The 18,360-nt window shown below is 19.5% G+C and overlaps 2 protein-coding genes and 1 pseudogene across 2 annotated transcripts, besides 1 other annotated feature; all 3 read left to right on the top strand.

Moving 5' to 3' along the window:
- Window positions 1-470: 470 nt before the first annotated feature.
- Window positions 471-1,858, top strand: SRAE_X000014310 (annotated as a pseudogene).
- Window positions 471-1,858: a sequence feature.
- Window positions 1,859-5,406: 3,548 nt separating this feature from the next.
- SRAE_X000014300 (Hypothetical protein) lies at window positions 5,407-5,868 on the top strand (the record flags this gene model as incomplete). Its single annotated transcript, XM_024644452.1, has 1 exon — window positions 5,407-5,868. The coding sequence occupies one exon, from the start codon at window positions 5,407-5,409 to the stop codon at window positions 5,866-5,868; it is 462 nt and encodes a 153-aa protein (XP_024510009.1).
- A 5,074-nt stretch (window positions 5,869-10,942) lies between these two features.
- SRAE_X000014200 (Hypothetical protein) lies at window positions 10,943-11,404 on the top strand (the record flags this gene model as incomplete). Its single annotated transcript, XM_024644450.1, has 1 exon — window positions 10,943-11,404. The coding sequence occupies one exon, from the start codon at window positions 10,943-10,945 to the stop codon at window positions 11,402-11,404; it is 462 nt and encodes a 153-aa protein (XP_024510008.1).
- Between the last annotated feature and the right edge of the window lie 6,956 nt (window positions 11,405-18,360).

The following is an 18,360-nucleotide window of genomic DNA, read 5'->3' as shown; positions in this document are numbered from 1 at the left end:
TATATTTTTTTTTGTATATCAAAAATTGAGTACTTTTGTAGTGTTTTTTTTTTTTTTACTAATCTTTAGTATCACTTGTCTATTTTATTAATATACGAAAGATACAGCTTTAAAAGAGTCATCAGATTTTTGTGTTTTATAATGTGTATATAAAATATATTAAAAATGAATAAAGTTAAATTTAATAGTTAAAAACAAAATTTACTAGATAGTAAAGTGTAAAAATATATGGATAAAATGATAAAAAGTATAGTTTCATAGGGATTCAATAATTTTTTTTCACGTTAATTTTAATATATGTTTAATTGTAGTAGTGTACATACATAAGAAACTTTATTCAATCGTATCGCAAATTACAATCTTTAATTGCCTTAAGCTTTTTTTTTTACAAATGTTAATGTTATTTTGTCCATACTCCGAATATTATTATGTATTTTAAAAACCTAATAACTTATTTACATATATATTTCAGTTAGAATGTCTGGAAAATTATTAAAATTAATCATCATGATTAATTCTATAAAAATCATCGTGTTTTAATGGAAAAAATTGTTTGTCAAAGAAAAAAAGTTTGCTTGTCTATGGTATGACTATGGAAAAATGTGACACTAAAGAAGCGACTATTCTGAGTGATTTAAGTTATATATCAAATCTTGATAAACTACCAGTTAATGAAATGAACGCTATGTAAAGTTTACACTTTTTAAATAAAATAAAATAAAATTAAGTAGGTCATTGTAACAAAAAAAGTGCAGTGTTGTGGGAAAAGTTAAATTTCTGATGAAATATTGTATGAACCAAATATATTTAAGAAGTCATCAAATGTATCTAACATTTACAGAACTTTTATAAATTTGTCAGTTGCAGCTAATTTAGGCCGAGTTTAAAAAAAGTTTCAAAAATGGCAGCTATATCTGATATTTATTTTTTCTAATGCAGTATATTGATAAAAGAAAGATTTTTAATTTACTTTTGGTAGGTTTTAGAAAAAAATTAATGTAACATATTATAGTTTCTGAAATGAAAAAATTTGGAAAAAGGCAACTTAACATCTTTAAGTAAGTGAAAAATTTGGTGAATATAAAGTCACAGTAATTTCATAGGATTGTGGTAGCTACAAAGGATTGGTATTTATCAAGCTTGGAGGATGCCAATGTCTATATTAAAATGAGAATATTCTTGGATGATAAAAAACTTACCAAATGTGTAAAAGAAAATAAATTTAAAGAATCAAAATTTTCTAAAGAAATTGCGGGAAAAAAATAAAGATTTAATTCAATTAGTTGATAATATTAATTCATCTGATGATAATTCCAGCATTGAGGAGATGAATATATTGTAAAGAAATGTAAGATTCACGAGGTTTAGATAAAATTCATAAAGGTTCGTTTAAACCCATTTTTTAAAACAATGTTAATATATATAATTTTAGTTCATGTCATGAAGGAATTAAGGAGGTGATGATAAGAAGGGTTTTATTGTTAATGCAACTGATGTTGATATTTTCTTATCCTGTGTAAACACTCAATCTAAATCCGGGAAGTGTTATGGAAATTTATCTGGATGAAATGAATGTTTTTTTGATTAAAGTTACTGATACACTATTTGATATGTTTAACAGGCTAGAAGTAAGTTTAATATGTTATTTATTAAAAATATTTTTATTTCAGATTAATTATTTAAAGACATTTTATGATTCAATAAATTATCGAGACAATTTAAGAAGAAGAATGGTATAAGCAGCAGTGTGAAAGAAATATTATGTTGTAAGAAACTTTATTTTTAAGAATTATTTTTAAATATGAAGCTTCAGGTATTGCTTAACAATAGACAGTAGCGAAATGAAATATATAATCCAGAACAAAATTATACTAATTTTTAATTACTATATAGTTTTTTAATGTTTAAAACAAAATTATTGTTTTTATATTATTATTTAATGTTTAACCTTATTTTATTTTGAATGTCAAATTGTGAACTAGATTTCATATGTTGAAAACAAATAATTTTATTTTTGTTTCAAATAATTAGTGTAATTAAAAACTTTTTTGGTAAATTTTTTTCAGCATGAAACAAACTTTTAGTAAATTATTTTAGAAAAAGATTTGAAATGTTAACTAAAAAAGCTTTGATATGATAAAAGTTAATTGTTTTTAAATTAATTTGTTACATTGTGTGATAAGAACTTCTTCTTATATCAAATTTAATCAAAAGTTTTTCTTAATAAGCAAATTATTGGATTGTTATTTATCAAAGAAATAGTACAGTTTGTAAATTTACCAAATCAACAAAAAAAAGGTGAAAATAATATAAATAAAAAATAACTGCTTGTTGTTTTAATCAAAACAATAATATTGCTTTATTTATTGTAGAAGTATGATGTTTAATAAAAACTAAATTTTTAAAATTCTTTTTTGTTTTACTAATATATTCTTTATATCTTAATATTTAACAAACAAATTTTTGGTGTAACTTTATATATTGTTTGCTAACTATTATTAATTAAGCTAAAAAAACATAAACTTTAAATTATATAAATACTCATTTCAAAGTACCTTTTTGACTATATTAGATAACTATTTTAATCAAATAATGTATTTGAAAGTGGGATGTTAAAAAAAAGTTTCTATATAAAAACAAAAATTTGTCATATAATTGTATAACATATTTTGTATTATATTTTAAGAAAAAAAAATTTAAAATATATCATAAACTTCAAATTAATCTTTTCTATTATTTTTTATAGTTATATTTAAATAGCACTTGTATTAGAGAATAATAAAGTTGAAATATAAAACAATTAGCAAAATATTTACATATTTAAAGTGCATAAAAAAAGCAAAAAAAGGACAAATTAAAAAATTAATGTCGATTTATTTTAATTAAAATCTGTTTATTTTCTAATTTTAAAAAAAGTGTAATTTAATTTTAGAAGTGTAAAACAAATAATTTATTTGATAGTATACAATATGAAATAAAATTTTATTAAAATGTTTTAATTTTTTGATATTAGCTAAATTTTATCTAAGAATTTTATTTCAATAACAATAACTCTTGAGTCTGTATCATTTTTTTAGATTTTAAGGTGTATTATATTTTGTGAAGGTATAAAATTTTAATTCTTGCTTAAATTTCACCTACAAACTATTTTATTTTTTTTAAAGTTTATAATATAATTTTAGAAATATTAATTCGTAATTTTGAATGTAAAAGTTATATTTAACATTTGATAATTTTAAATAGTAGAAAAAATAATTTATAAATTAATTTGTAATGTAATAATTTTTTAATTAGCTTCAATACTCCTTTTTTAAAAAATCGGAAGTTCCATATTTTAGTAAAAAGCATAAGTTCAATGATATAAAAATAGTTGAAATAAATCTACGAGAAAATAGACGTCAATGTTAAATATTAAATAAATATAATATCTAAAAAGGTAATAAGACTAGAAAGTTTGTTTTTCAAAAGTAAATAAAAATAAAAATTCATATTGGTATAAATTAATCTTTTAACATTAATAATTAAGAACATAGAAAAATAAATTTTACTAATTTTAAAGTTTAACAGTTTTTAATTAAAAGATCAATTTTTAAAAAGAAATAATATTAACAGTTTTTATGCTAAATATCTATTATCAAAAAATTGTAACATTCTCGCAAAATGACACTAATAAGTTAATTTTTTCGAAAATTTTTTTTCTTTAATTGAATCCTTAAGTAAAAAAAATATTTCCTGACGAAGATGGGATTCGAACCCACGCATCCGAAGATATTGGTGCCTAAAACCAACGCCTTAACCACTCGGCCACTTCGCCTCTATATAAATCGAACTAATGCATCCTTTTTTTTTTGCATAAAAACGAGTCTACTGATATTACCAAACGACTTTTTAATAGTTTTTAAAAACTGGAAGAATATATTGATCGAGTTTTATATAAAATTATCCCACTTTAACTATAATAAAAGTTGGATATACATTAAGAAGAAACGATATTAAAATATAATGATATAAAGAAAATTATAAAATCCAAATTATTAAATTTCTATTTGATATAGTTTTGTAAAGAAATATTTACGATTGTTTATGAGATATCACTTGATCATGATCTTAAGGTAATTAGTTAAAAGAAAATTAAAAACAAACTGAGTATAATAAACTTCATAAATTTAAATTGTTAAACTTAAAAAAAATATGAACTTTAGTTACAAACTTTTATAACTTTAAATTTTTAAACAATTTTTGTTTTGTGTAAATTTAAAATGTTGAAGCAAAACGATTTTTACTTTAAACTATAGATTAATTTTTATTATTTTCCTTGATATAAATGTAATTTTTAAAAGTTTTATACTTCCTTCATGCAGTATTATGTTTTTTATACTTTATTATTAATCTATTTCTTTCAGTAATTAAATCATATGACTTTTAACAAGAAATATGTCTAAATATATATATTTAAATATTATTAATAAAGCAATATATTTTAAAAAGTAAAAAAGACATTGTTTTTTTGGACATATAAATAAGTTAACAGTTAAAAAAAAGCTATATTCGTTAACAAATATTCTATTTTATTGTATATAAAAAAAATTAAATTTGAGTAGTAGTGTTTTATTTTTTATTTATTGTTTAAAACATTTATTTTGAACAGAATAATTATATAAATATAATTAACTATTTTATTTTAAAAAAGTTTGCATGTATTTGATATATTTTTAATACCATCAAAACAAATAATGATAAAAAAGATTCGAATTATGATATGAAGATATTTCATTCGTACGAAAAACTTTAATAACTATTTGATACCTAATACAAAGAATTCAATATGCTTAATATTAATCATTTAATCATTAGATATTGTTTTTGGCTTATATAAAAGTATAAAATTAGCATATATAAGATAAAACATAACTTTTGTTATTAAATTTTGTAACTTGTTTTTACTTTGAAGCATTTAATTGTATTTTTTATTTTAAAATATTACTAGTATAATATTTAAATTTTCCATAAATATTTATTAAAAAAACATTGTTCTGTACGGATTTTTCTAACTTTGAAGTTTATTTCTTCTAAATTATCTTTTGTTTTAAAAAATATATGTACTATAAAATAAAAAAAATATAAATATACTTAATTCTAATTTATAAAATAATAAAATTATTTATCACTACCCCCAAATAAAAATATTAGTTTTGCAAAATTTTTTTTCTATAAATAATTTCTGATGCCTTAACAAAAAGTTTTAATAATTTTTATTCATTTTCTGTTTATTTTAAAAATAGTATTAAAAAAATGAAAGAATAGTATAAATTTAGTATTTTATCAAATTTTATAAATTAAATAAATTAAATGTCAATAAAAAAAAAGTATAAATTATTGTAAACAATTATCACATTCATTTTGATTATGAATTACAAAATTAATATTTTATTGGTTCTATTTATTAATTTAGTGTCAATTTCATTTTTGGCATTTTCAAAAGATGCTAAAGAAGAAGAATACGATATTGGTCCACTTGAACTTAGTATACTTTATGCTGGTTCAGAAAGAGTATATAATAGAGCTGATTTAGCATTAGCTAAATGGAATAGAAGAACTAAAAAAAATCTAGAAATGTGTAAAGTAGTTGCTGTCTCATTAACACGTTTGAATGACGAAGAAAATGATTCTGAATACAGATTATTATATGCTGCAACAGATAAAAAATGTAAATGGAAGTATATTCCTAAATTATCATATAAATGTATCAAAATTCTTAAAGCTAAAATTCGAGATTCTGGTTATCTATCAACATTTGAATTAAAAGATTCTAAAGACTACAAAAAATTTGTAAATGTTAAGAAATTAAAATGCTACTTTGACATGTAAAAAATGGGTTAATTTTTATATTCTCTCTATTTAAATTACTTCTTCTTATTAATATATTAAATTTGAGAAAAGATTATAAACAAAAATAAATAATTATTCCTTTAAATTTGATAGTATTATTTTATTTTATTTTTCAAGGTAATTTTATTAAAAATAAAAATTTATTTTATCTAGATTATATATATATATTCATATTTATAATAATATATCAACAATGTTAAATGAATTAATATTTTGTTAATATATAATTTAAACAAGCGCGTGTTTCGCATACGCTTGCCCGCAGGGCTGGATTTTGTAAGATATATATATTTTTTAATTATATCAATAAAATAAATTAAAGTTTTGTAAAAAAAATTCAAATACTTTTTAAATATTTTTAAACAAATTTGTTACACTTTTTAAAAGAATATATATAGCAACTTTATCATTTAATTTAATTATTTATTTTTTTTCGCAATAAAGTTTAAAATTTTTCTTATATATAAAAAAATATAAATATTAGAAATTTTAGATTTAAAAAATAAAATAAATTTACAATTAAAAAAAATGCGCTTTTTCTGATTTAACTTGCGGTTTCACTCACACTTTTGAAGTGATGAGGTAAATTGAATTTAAAATTATAACAATTTTAAAAAAAGAAATTTTTTAAAAATTATTAAATAAATTTTTCTTTTTTTAAATTTATTTAATACACAGAAAATATTTAAAAATAAATGATTTTTTTTAATATAAATAAAAAAATTTTGCAAACGAAAAAAAATCTAAGATTATTTTATATTAAAAAATATTATGTTTTTTTAAAATTCAATAGTCATTTTGAATAAATTTTTTTTTAATACACACAGAAAAAAAAACGCTCATTTTTTATCCTCTTAGATCAATCTAGTACATGCAAAATGAGATCGAAAAAATTATTCAAATTTTTTACTAATTAAAAAAATGTAAAACAATAAATTTCGCAAAGCGATGAAAAAAATTGCACACTTTATTCTCTTTAAAATATATAATACTTTCTTTGAGTAATATTTTTTTTTGTTAGCGTATGGTAAAAAAAAATATTTTATATATTAAAATTTTTATTAAAACAAATTTGTACAACTTTTATAATTAGACAATTAAATATATAAAATATAGTATTACTTAAAGTTAAGAAGATATAATTAAAATACATAAAATAATATTTATTTGGTTTCATAAACTTTTATACATGTTTTAATAATCATTTGAAGTATGATTTCTAATCTTACTCCCAGTTAAATATTTTTTTAAGTGAGGTTAATTTATAGTATAATTATTTTTAAAAAATAAGAGAAACAAAAAGTTTTGATTTAGTGTAATTAATTAAATTGTTAATTATAATAATTTTAGAAAAACTTAAATAGAATTCTTAACTGTTTTATTAAANAGGTATAAAAAAATTTTGAAGGTAGACCCCATATGAAAACTCATTAGAAGACGATTGCAGAAATCTGATTGCATTTATCTTGATTTTGAAGCGAGATATGAACAAAGGCGGAAATTTTTCTAAAATATTCATTGTTCTTGACTTTTCAGTATCTCAGCAAATAATTATCCTATGAAGATAGGACTAATTTCATTTGATTCCTATTCAAATTTTGGTCTAGATAAATAATTTTTATAGCTACAACATCATTTTTTTCAGAGATATAAAAATTGACTGAAAATTTTCTAGATTTCTAATTTTACCTCTAAAACTGTGACCAAAAATGAACAACTTTTTTTGGAATTTGAAAATGCCACTTTAGTCATTCGATAGCCCTTGAAATGGGATGAATTTTGAATATAATCAACAATATTTGAAAATTGAAATTTCAGGAGTTATAAGGATTCAAAGTTGAGGGCGAAATTGGGGAATATTTTTTTATAAATTTCGACTTTCATGATACAATGAAATATTTTAAAAATAAACAGTTGTTTCTAGATCACTTTTTTACGAGAAATTCATTAAGCCTATTCACATCATCATAGGACTTCTAAAAATTAAGATATGATAAGAAATATGATAAAAAAAAAGTTTTAAGAATCGTGTAATAACTCAAGTTATTGAAGTCACAGGTCCATGAAATTTGATGCGCTGTGCTTCTTTCATAATTTAAGTTAGACTCTACGTTGAAAACATTTTTGTATCTTCAATGGTTCTTGAGATATGAAAGTTGGTATTTTTTCGCGCGTAATCCATTGTCACCATTTTTTTATATCTCAAAAATGGTTTAATGTATAAAAATATTTTGAAGGTAGACCTCACTTGAAAACTCATTAGAAGACGATTGCAGAAATCTGATTGCATTTATCTTGATTTTGAAGCGAGATATGAACAAAGGCGGAAATTTTTCTAAAATATTCATTGTTCCCGACTTTTCAGTATCTCAGCAAATAATTACCCTATGAAGATGGAACTAGTTTTATTCGATTTCTATTCAAAAGTAGGTCTAGATAAATGATTTTCATAGCTATAACTTTATTATTTTCAGAGATTCAAAAATTGGCTGAAAATTTTCTAGATTTCTAATTTTACCTCTAAAACTGTGACCAAAAATGAACAACTTTTTCTGGAATTTGAAAGTGCCACTATAGTCATTCGATAGCCCTTGAAACGGGATGAATTTTGAATATAATCAACAATATTTGAAAATTGAAATTTCAGGAGTTATAAGGATTCAAAGTCGAGGGCGAAATTGGGGAATATTTTTTTATAAATTTCGACTTCCATGATACAATGAGATATTTTAAAAATAAACAGTTGTTTCTAGATTAATTTTTTACGAGGAATTCATTAAGCCTATTCTCATCTTCATAGGATTTCTAAAAATGAAGATATGATAAGAAATATGATAAAAAATTTGTTTTAAGAAACTAGCGATAACTCAGGTTAATGAAGTCACAGAACTATGAAACTTGATGCGCTGTGCTTTATTCGTGATTTTAGGTATACCCTACGTTGAAAAGTTTTTCAAATTTTCAACCGTTCTTGAGATATGAAACTTAATACTTTTTCGCGCGTAATCCATTGTCACCGTTTTTTTATATCTCGAAAATGGTTTAATGTATAAAAATATTTTGAAGGTAGACCCCACTTGAAAACTTATTTGAAGTTAATTGCAAAAATCTGATTTCATTTATCTTGATTTTGAAGCGAGTTATGAACAAAGGCGGAAATTTTTCTAAAATATTCATTGTTCCCGACTTTTCAGTATCTCAGCAAATAATTACCCTATGAAAGTGGGACTAGTTTTATTCGATTTCTATTCAAAAGCTGATCTAGATCAATAATTTTCATAGCTCTGACATCATTATTTTCAGAGATATAAAAATTGGCTGAAAATTTTCTATATTTCCGACTTTACCTCTACAAATGTGAACAAAATAGAGCAACTTTTTTTTAATTTTATTTTTATTTATTTATATGATAACTGTGCTTAATTATATAAAAATTTTTTTACTTTTTATCAGCTATCAAATGCTTCATTTACTATATATTTAAATTATATTTATTAAAACTTTTTTAAATATTTTTGTTTATTTTATTTTATTAGGTTGTATCATATGAAATGCATGTTTCTTCATTGCGCGATTTTCTAGCTGGCTTTATTTAATAACTAGCTATGTTTTAATAAAGTTAAGTATTTTGTTAGATTCTTATGAATCTCCTTTACAAAATGACATATGTATTATGCCGAAATAGGAAGTTAGTTGTCTTTTATTTTAATTTATTTACAATGTCTTCTTTGCGCAGATTTCACAAAAGTTTTTCTTTTTGAGGTCAAAATGAGGTAAATGTTGCAAAATAAAAAAAAATTTTTAATAATCTTTTAGAAATGAATCTTTTCATTGCTTCTGCTGAAAAAAAAAATTTTAAAAGTTTCAGGGCGGGAAATAAGAAGCTTCAAAACGCACAGTGAGAAGAATAATTTCAATCTTCAATAAAAACGTCTTGAAGCGCAATTTTGAAGCTTTTTTTTTGACAAATGTTTAGAAAAACATCTGAAGCTTAAAAATTTTTATGATCAAAAGTTTACCGCCAATGTTTAACATAAAACAAGCACTTCATCGTTTTGAAGTCTGTTTTTTCAACTTTTTAAGGTAAGAATGATTCATTTTCTAAATGAAACATGATTTATACTAAAAATTGGATCATATGCAGCAAAAAAATCCAATTTTAGTAAATTTTTTTATAAAAATTAAGCCATAAGCTACTGCAAGCTCAAAAAAAAAAATATGGTAGCATTTTGGTAGCTTTTTGAAAAAATTGTGCACTAAAGATATATAAAACTTAGTAAAACCTTTTGAAACCAAAAGTATTGAATCTAATTGTGCATAATTATAAAAAATTTCAAAAACACATTCTTAAGAAGCATCTTTTTTAGCACAAATAAACAGTTAAAAGAATTTTACAAGCAAAGTCTCATCTATAGATTTTAGAAACAATTCTTCAAAATTTATAGGCCTTTAGAATCTACCCTTGAAGCTTCAATCGCTTCTAATTTTTTAATTTTTTATTCTAAACGTTTAAAAAGCTAGTAATACAATAGAAGACAATGTGGTGATTCTAATGATTGTTATTAGAAGAAAAAATATTTATTTTTCACTGAGCTATGTGGATTTAAATAGATAAAAAAAAACATGCATTTCATATGATACAGCCTAATATTTAAATTTTCCATAAATATTTATTAAAAAAAACATTGTTCTATACGGATTTTTGTAACTTTAAAGTTTATTTCTTTTAAACTATCTTTTGTTTGAAAAAATATATGTACTAAAAAATAAGAAAGCTATAAATATACTTAATTCTAATTTATAAAATATTAAAATTATTTATCACTACCCCCAAATAAAAATATTAGTTTTGCAAAATTTTTTATCTATAAATAATTTTTGATGCTTTAATAAAAAATTTTAATAAATTCTATTCATTTTCTGTTTACTTTAAAAATAATATTAAAAAAATGATAGAATAGTATAAATTTAATATTTTATCAAGTTTTATAAATTAAATGTCAATAAAAAAAAGTATAAATTATTGTAAACAATTATCACATTCATTTTGATTATGAATTACAAAATTAACATTTTATTGGTTCTATTTATTAATTTAGTGTCAATTTCATTTTTGGCATCGTCAAATGATGTTGTAGAACATGAATATGATTATGGTCCACTTGTACTTGATGTACCTTATACTAGTTCAGAATCAATATATGATAAAGCTGATTTAGCATTATCTAAATGGAATAGAAGAACTAAGAAAGATCTTAAAATGTGTAAAGTAATTGCTGTCTCACTAACACGTTTGACTGAACCAGTAAAAGATTCTGAATACAAAATATTATATGCTGCAAAAGAAAGAAAATGTAAATGGAAAATATTATCCAAATGGGAATATAAATGTTTCAGAATCCTTAAAGCTAAAATTCTAGATTCTGGTTATCTATCAACATTTGAATTAAAAAAATCTAAAGAGTACAAAGATTATGTAGATATTAAGAAATTAAAGTGTCATTTTGACATGTAAAAAATGGGCTGATTTTTATATTCTATCTATTTAAATTACTTCTTCTTATTGATATATTAAATTTGAGAAAAGATTAAAAACAAAAATAAATAATTATTCTTATAATTTTGATAGTATTATTTTATTCTATTTTCAAGGTAATTTTATTAAAAAATAAAAAATTTTTTTTATCTAGATTATTTATTTATATTTATATTCATGTTTGTAATCATATAACAACAATCTTAAAAGAATTAATATTTTGTAAATATGTAATGTAATATTAAAAAATTTTTTTTAATTATATTAACACAGTTTTATAGTCAAATTAGTGTATCTAACTTTATGAATAATATATTTCCTTCTTAAATTATAATAATTACAGTTTTTTAGTAAAAAAAGAAATTTTTTTTTCAAAAAATAGGCTGAAAATACATTTAAAACATTAATTAAATTTTTTATTTATTTATACTTTAGACATCAAAACTATAAATATATTATACTTTTATAACTAATTGATGTATATTATTTTATTTAAATAACATTTTAGAATAAGCATTATTTATTTTAACTTTAAAAAATTTTAAAAAAAGTTGGTCTTTTTTTAAATTATCTCTAAGAGTATATTAAAAATGTAATATAAATTTTTTTTTGATAGTAAACTTATCAATTGTTTTTACTATGATATTTGGTAATAAAACAATAATTTTTTGTGCAAGTTATTAAACATAAATAATAAATTTAAGTAAATGTATTTTAAAAAAATAATTTTTTAGAATTTAAATTTGTTTATATTGTTTAATATGCTTTTTTAGTACTTTTATACTTTAAAGTATGCCAATGTTGTAATAATGTTATTTTAATAAGAGCTATTGATTTAATTTTATTAAAGTGATATACTTTTTAATTGATCAGATAATCAATATTTGTTTTAATAATTTTTACTAGTAGTTATAATTATGCTATATTTGTTTATAAAATGCTGGATTTGTCAAAATTAATTATTTTATTAATGTATTTTTTTTTAAAAAAATGTATTTAATAATAAAATAAAAGATAAAAACTAGTAGTCAAATAATTAGTCAAAATTTATTGATAACTACATTTTAAAATTTATATATACATAGCATCAACTAGAAATTATAATTTTTCGTAACATTTTTTAATCCTATAAGTTTTTTTAGAATTTAATTTTTCTTTTTTTATTATTTTAATTTTTATTATAACATGAAGATGCTTTTAAGGTTTATAAAAATAAAACAAAGATGATTTTTGATTTATCAGTATAAATAAAAATCGTTTATAATAAAAAACAAAATTACTATTAACTATTTTTATTAAGTTGTATGATAAAGTATATTAATTTAGCTAGATAAACTTGTTCAGAATGTTAAAAAAAACCACTGTGTTTTTTTACACAAGATTTAGAAAATATTTGTGATTATAGTTTTGTTTTAGTTACATTAGAAGCAAGTAATCATAAAGTACAATTGGTTAGATTAGTTAAAAATCACATTTCAGAATGCAATATTCAAAAAGTATTAATAATAAATTTACTTTCCATTTATGAATTACGTATCTATAAGCTATTATATAAAAGATATTATTTATTTCTTCCGAGATTACTTTGTAAAAAATTTGGTGTATGATAATACATACAACAAACAAAAATTATAGTTAATAATTTACAAAAGTATAATTGTAATAAAAAAAAATTTATGAGGCAACAAAACATTTTAGATTTTTAAGGTAATTATTACTTATTAATATGATAGGAGCTTTTTCTTTCAAAATGTAGCACTAAATTAAACAAGAAAGTTTAAGTAAATTAAAAAAGTACGCATTTTTATTATATTTAGAAAAAAAACATTAATATTATTTAACATTTTAAAATAGATTATTTTTTATTAGATATGTTTTATCTATCAAAGTTTTAATTCTAAAAAGTGCAGTTAAATGTTATTTAAACTATTTGAATAAATTTTTTGTAACTTTTGTAAATTTTAGTCATGTTTTTGTAGGTTATCAAAATTATAAAAAAAGCGAAAGTTATTTAATATATCTAACGGATTAAAAATACAACGAAAAAAATTATTATCTTTACTCCTTGCGTCATTAGAAACATAACCCAGAAATTTTCTTAAGAATAATTGTACACATGTTTCTTAACAATTTTATTATTTTAAAAATAATTTTATGTGTAATTCATTAGTTAACAGATATTTTTAAATATGTACTATACAATTATTTTTTTAATTTTTATTAAAACTTTAAAGTGTTAATTATAATTTTTATTGGATTCTTATAATAATTTTCATTGATTTGTATACAAAATATGTTTTAACTTAGCTGACCATGGATATTATATCCAAAATATTTCTAATTTTGAAAATAACTTATGTGAGCTCACCCACGTTTTTTCTAAATATTATAAAATTAATTTTTTGTTAATTTATACGTTTTGAAAAGTAATAGTTCAATAATTTATCCATAATCAATAACTTTGACCGAATAAGTAAATTTTTTAGAAATGGTATAATACACATATGACAATTATATGATTCTTGAAATTTTAAATTTATTCATTAATTTTAAAAAAAATTGTGAGAAACATTAAAATTAATCGGTAGATGTATTTCATAACAGATTGAAATGTTTTAAAAATATATTTTTGAAGAAAAAAAAATATATTAAATAAAAGATATTTTTTTCGACTAAGATAAAAATAATTAAGAAAATTATTTAGTTTAATAGGCTAATTGTTTTAACTATACAATTAATATTTTAATGCTATTACATTAGTTTATACATGCATTTTCTATTTTTTTTTTTTCAAACATAAAGTTTTTTGATATATTTTTCTTTATCACGACAACCAAAATTATGTATTAATAATTTTACTATAATATTTTGGTTTAAAGTCAAACTTTTATATACCTTTACATAATTAAATAAGATAATATTAAATACTTTTAAATATAGATAACATCAAAAATATCATAGATATTAAAAAAAGGAATCAATCTATATCTCTTAATATTTTGTTGTATTTTAATAATAACTAAAATATATTTTACTAAAAAATTTTAGACATATGGTAATTAACAATTTAAACTTTAAACAATTATTAATTATAAGGCAATTATAGTTCAAGTTAATTCATATTCCTTACATTGCATAACAATATAAACATATTTAAATGACAAAATTTCTTTTTTTAATTCAGTTAAAAAAGAAGTCTATGAACATTATTAATTGGAAAATTCTAAAGAATATCACGCTATTACATATTTTTTTTAAGTATTTAAAAGAAAAATGTTTTTCATTTGCTTGAATAAAGGTCATTTTAATAATCGTTTATTTATGCAAAAAATTCAAGTAATAAGTAAAGCATCATTTGAATATGACAAAATTGTAAGTGATTTAACATGTTTTTATCAATTTTTTTAAAAATTATTTTGTTCGAAACTTTTTATTTAATGTTAATTTCTAACACAAAGTGATTTTATTATAGTAAACAACTATAGATATATTTGATTTGAAAGAAAAAATAATAATATTGTTGATCTTTTAACAAAGAATAGTTTTTCATGTTTAGGTGTTAAATCACATAGAAGTCCAAAAAGAGATTAAATGGGAGGCTTTAAAAAAATTTAAAAAAATTCATTAATAATTTTTGGATTAACTAAAAAGTGAAGATATATTATGCAATTGGTCAACAAAATTAAAATGAAAGTAATAATAAAATATATGCTTCCTTAAAAAAATTCAATTTTATCATAAGAAGTGCAATTAAAAGACATAGTTCCAATATTCAATTAATTGATTTCCCATAATTTTCTTATTTTCTCTTTTTAAAAATAGACAACTATTGCAAAAAAAAAATAATTTTGTTCAATAAAGTTTTAGGTAATTTCAATACTATTGATAATATCTTACTAAAAGTAGAATAAATTTTTAGTATATTTATAAATTTAATTAAGTGAGTTAATTAAAAAATTTAAAAGTTTAATTAACTTAACCAATATAAAAATGTTACATAAATGATTCCTTATCTATAAAGAAAGTCTATAAAAAAAAACTAAGCATAAAAAAATATTTTTTTATTATCACTTAAATAAGATTAAATATCTACAATTGATTAAATATAAAATAAAAATAAACTTGGATAATAAAAAAATGCTATTTTTTTATATATTAAATAATGAATAACATTTAAAAACTAAAGAAATAAAAGCTTTTAAATATACGCTGAGATTTCAAAACAACAATTTTTAAAATATTTTTAAAAAGAATTTGTCAAGATATTATAACTTTTTTTTTCAAAATGAAGATAAAAACCATGTTTAAATTCATGATATGTATTAACTAATATTTTTAAACACTTTTATTTAAATGTTATTATTTTTAAATTGAAATCTTTTTTTATCATTAAAAATAGTTTTAAATAAACATTATAAAAATAATTTAATATTTATAATATAAATTAGTTTGTACTATTTAACTGTTAAACTTTTTTTTAAACAATTTTTGATATTTCAATAATTTACAAAATCATTATTTTAATTTAAAAAATAAAAGTTAAACATTTGTTACAAATTAAATTGAAAATGTTTTGTATAAATTTATTTTTATCACATTATAAAATATACATAAATTGAAATGATAAAAAAATATTTTAGTAAATATTTAAGTAATTATTTTTAACTACAGTTTAACATTCAATGCTAAAACTTAAAATTAAAAATTTGTTCAAATAAGAGAGTACATTTTAAATAAAGAACTAATTGACAAATAGTATAACTGATTTTTGATTATTTAATTTATAAATAAATTAAAAACAAAAAAGTTTTATAAAATTTTTTATTAGTATGTATTGTATAAATACTTTGTTCATTATTTTTTTCCTATTTAATGAAATAAGTAAAATCTCCACATTTAAATACAAATGTTCTGGAATTTTTAGAAATAAACCACCTTGCTATCTTTTACTTGATTTGGAAAACTCAAAAGATTACAGTGCTTTTCATACATCACTTCAGTTAACTACTAATAAAAATTATTTTGCGAGATTATATAAATATCGTTATATGAATTCTCATTTTTTGCAGCATCTAAAACTTTTTTGTGACAAAGTTCTTTTTCCAGAAACAATTGTAAGTAATTTTAAATATTTCTAATAGTGTTTAAGGAAGATATTTGTTACAAATTTCGTATTAGATACAGGTATCCAACATATGTCAAATTTTTGAATTCCAACTTATACGGAGGTTATAAACCATCAGGAATGCTTCGACGTAATATATTATTTTTATATGAATTATTTATATTTTTTTTTTTAGATTTTTCAAGTTTGAGGAAAAATTCATAATCTGTCGTTTATTTATAAGGTATAGTATAATCTAAAAAAAACTCTTAAATATTGATTTTTAAATATTATTTCATGCTTTTCAAAACTGTTTATATTCTTTTTACTAAAAAAATGAAATAGTTCTGATGTTTTTAGTTCTGTTTAATATTTTAAAATAAATTTTTCTAAAAAATAATTAATGTTTAAACTTATAAAAAATATTTTCTATAATTTATTTAAAATATGTTTAATTAATTTTAAATACATTTATAAAATATTATGTTTACTTCATTCAATAATCAATCTCTGAAAAAATCTTTCTATAAGTCATTTTCTATATATGACTATATAAATTGATATTCCTTTAACTTCTTAATGTTACTTAGCAATTATTTTATTTATTAAATGATTTAATTTTAATTAAAAATTTTTTTAAATATGATAATTTTATAAGTTTCGTATTAATATTTATATATTTTATAAAAACAATTAATTATTTAATTGTACTTGTTGCCAATAATTTTAATAATAACTAAAATATATTTTACTAAAAAATTATAGTCATATGGTAATTAACAATTTAAACTTTAAACAAGTATTAATTATAAGGCAGTTATAGTTCAAATCAATTCATATTTTTTATATTGCATAACAATAACACATCTCATAATGACGAAATTTTATTTTTCTTTAAAATTAGTTTATGAATATGAAAATAAATATATTTTTAGTTTTTCTCTGGTATATTTTGTACTAAATAATATTTAATTTTATGAATATTCTTTTTAAAATTCAGTTAAAAAAGAAGTCTATGAACATTATTAATTGGAAAATTCTAAAGAATATCACGCTATTACATATTTTTTTTAAGTATTTAAAAGAAAAATGTTTTTCATTTGCTTGAATAAAGGTCATTTTAATAATCGTTTATTTATGCAAAGTATTCAAGTAATAAGTAAAGCATCATTTGAATATGACAAAATTGTAAGTGATTATACATGTTTTTATTAATTTTTTTAGAACTTTTTTTGATTGGAACTTTTTATTAAATATCAATTTCTAATATAAATTGATTTTATTATTTAAAACAATTATAGACATATATGATTTGAAAGAAAAAATAATAATATTATTGATCATTTAATAAAGAAAAGGTTTCATGTTTAATGCTAAATCACAAAGAGATTCAAAAAGAGCTTTAAATAGGATGCTTCAAAAAGATTTGAAAAATTTATTAATAGTTTTTGGAATAACTAAAAAAGGAAAATGTGTAATACAATTGATCAACAAAATTAAAATGAAAGTAATAATAAAATATATACTTGCTTAAAAAAATCACTTTTATCATAAGAAGTGCAAGTATAAGACATAGTTCCAATATCCAATTAATTGATTTCTCATATTTTTCCTATTTTCTCTTTTTGAAAATAGACAACTATTGCAAAAAATAAATTAATTTGTTCAATAAATTTTTAAGTAATATCAATATTATTGATAATATTTTACTAAAAGTATAATAAATTTTTAGTTTATTTATGAACTTAATTAAGTAAGTCAATTAATAATTATAAAAGTTTAATTAACATAATCAATATAAAAATGTTACATAAATGATTTCTTAGCTATA

Source organism: Strongyloides ratti, assembly GCF_001040885.1.
Source record: "Strongyloides ratti genome assembly S_ratti_ED321, chromosome : X".
Classification (NCBI taxonomy): Eukaryota; Metazoa; Nematoda; class Chromadorea; order Rhabditida; family Strongyloididae; genus Strongyloides; species Strongyloides ratti.
The sequence above is the reverse complement of the archived record's forward strand: the minus strand, read 5'-3'. Positions and strand labels throughout refer to the sequence as shown.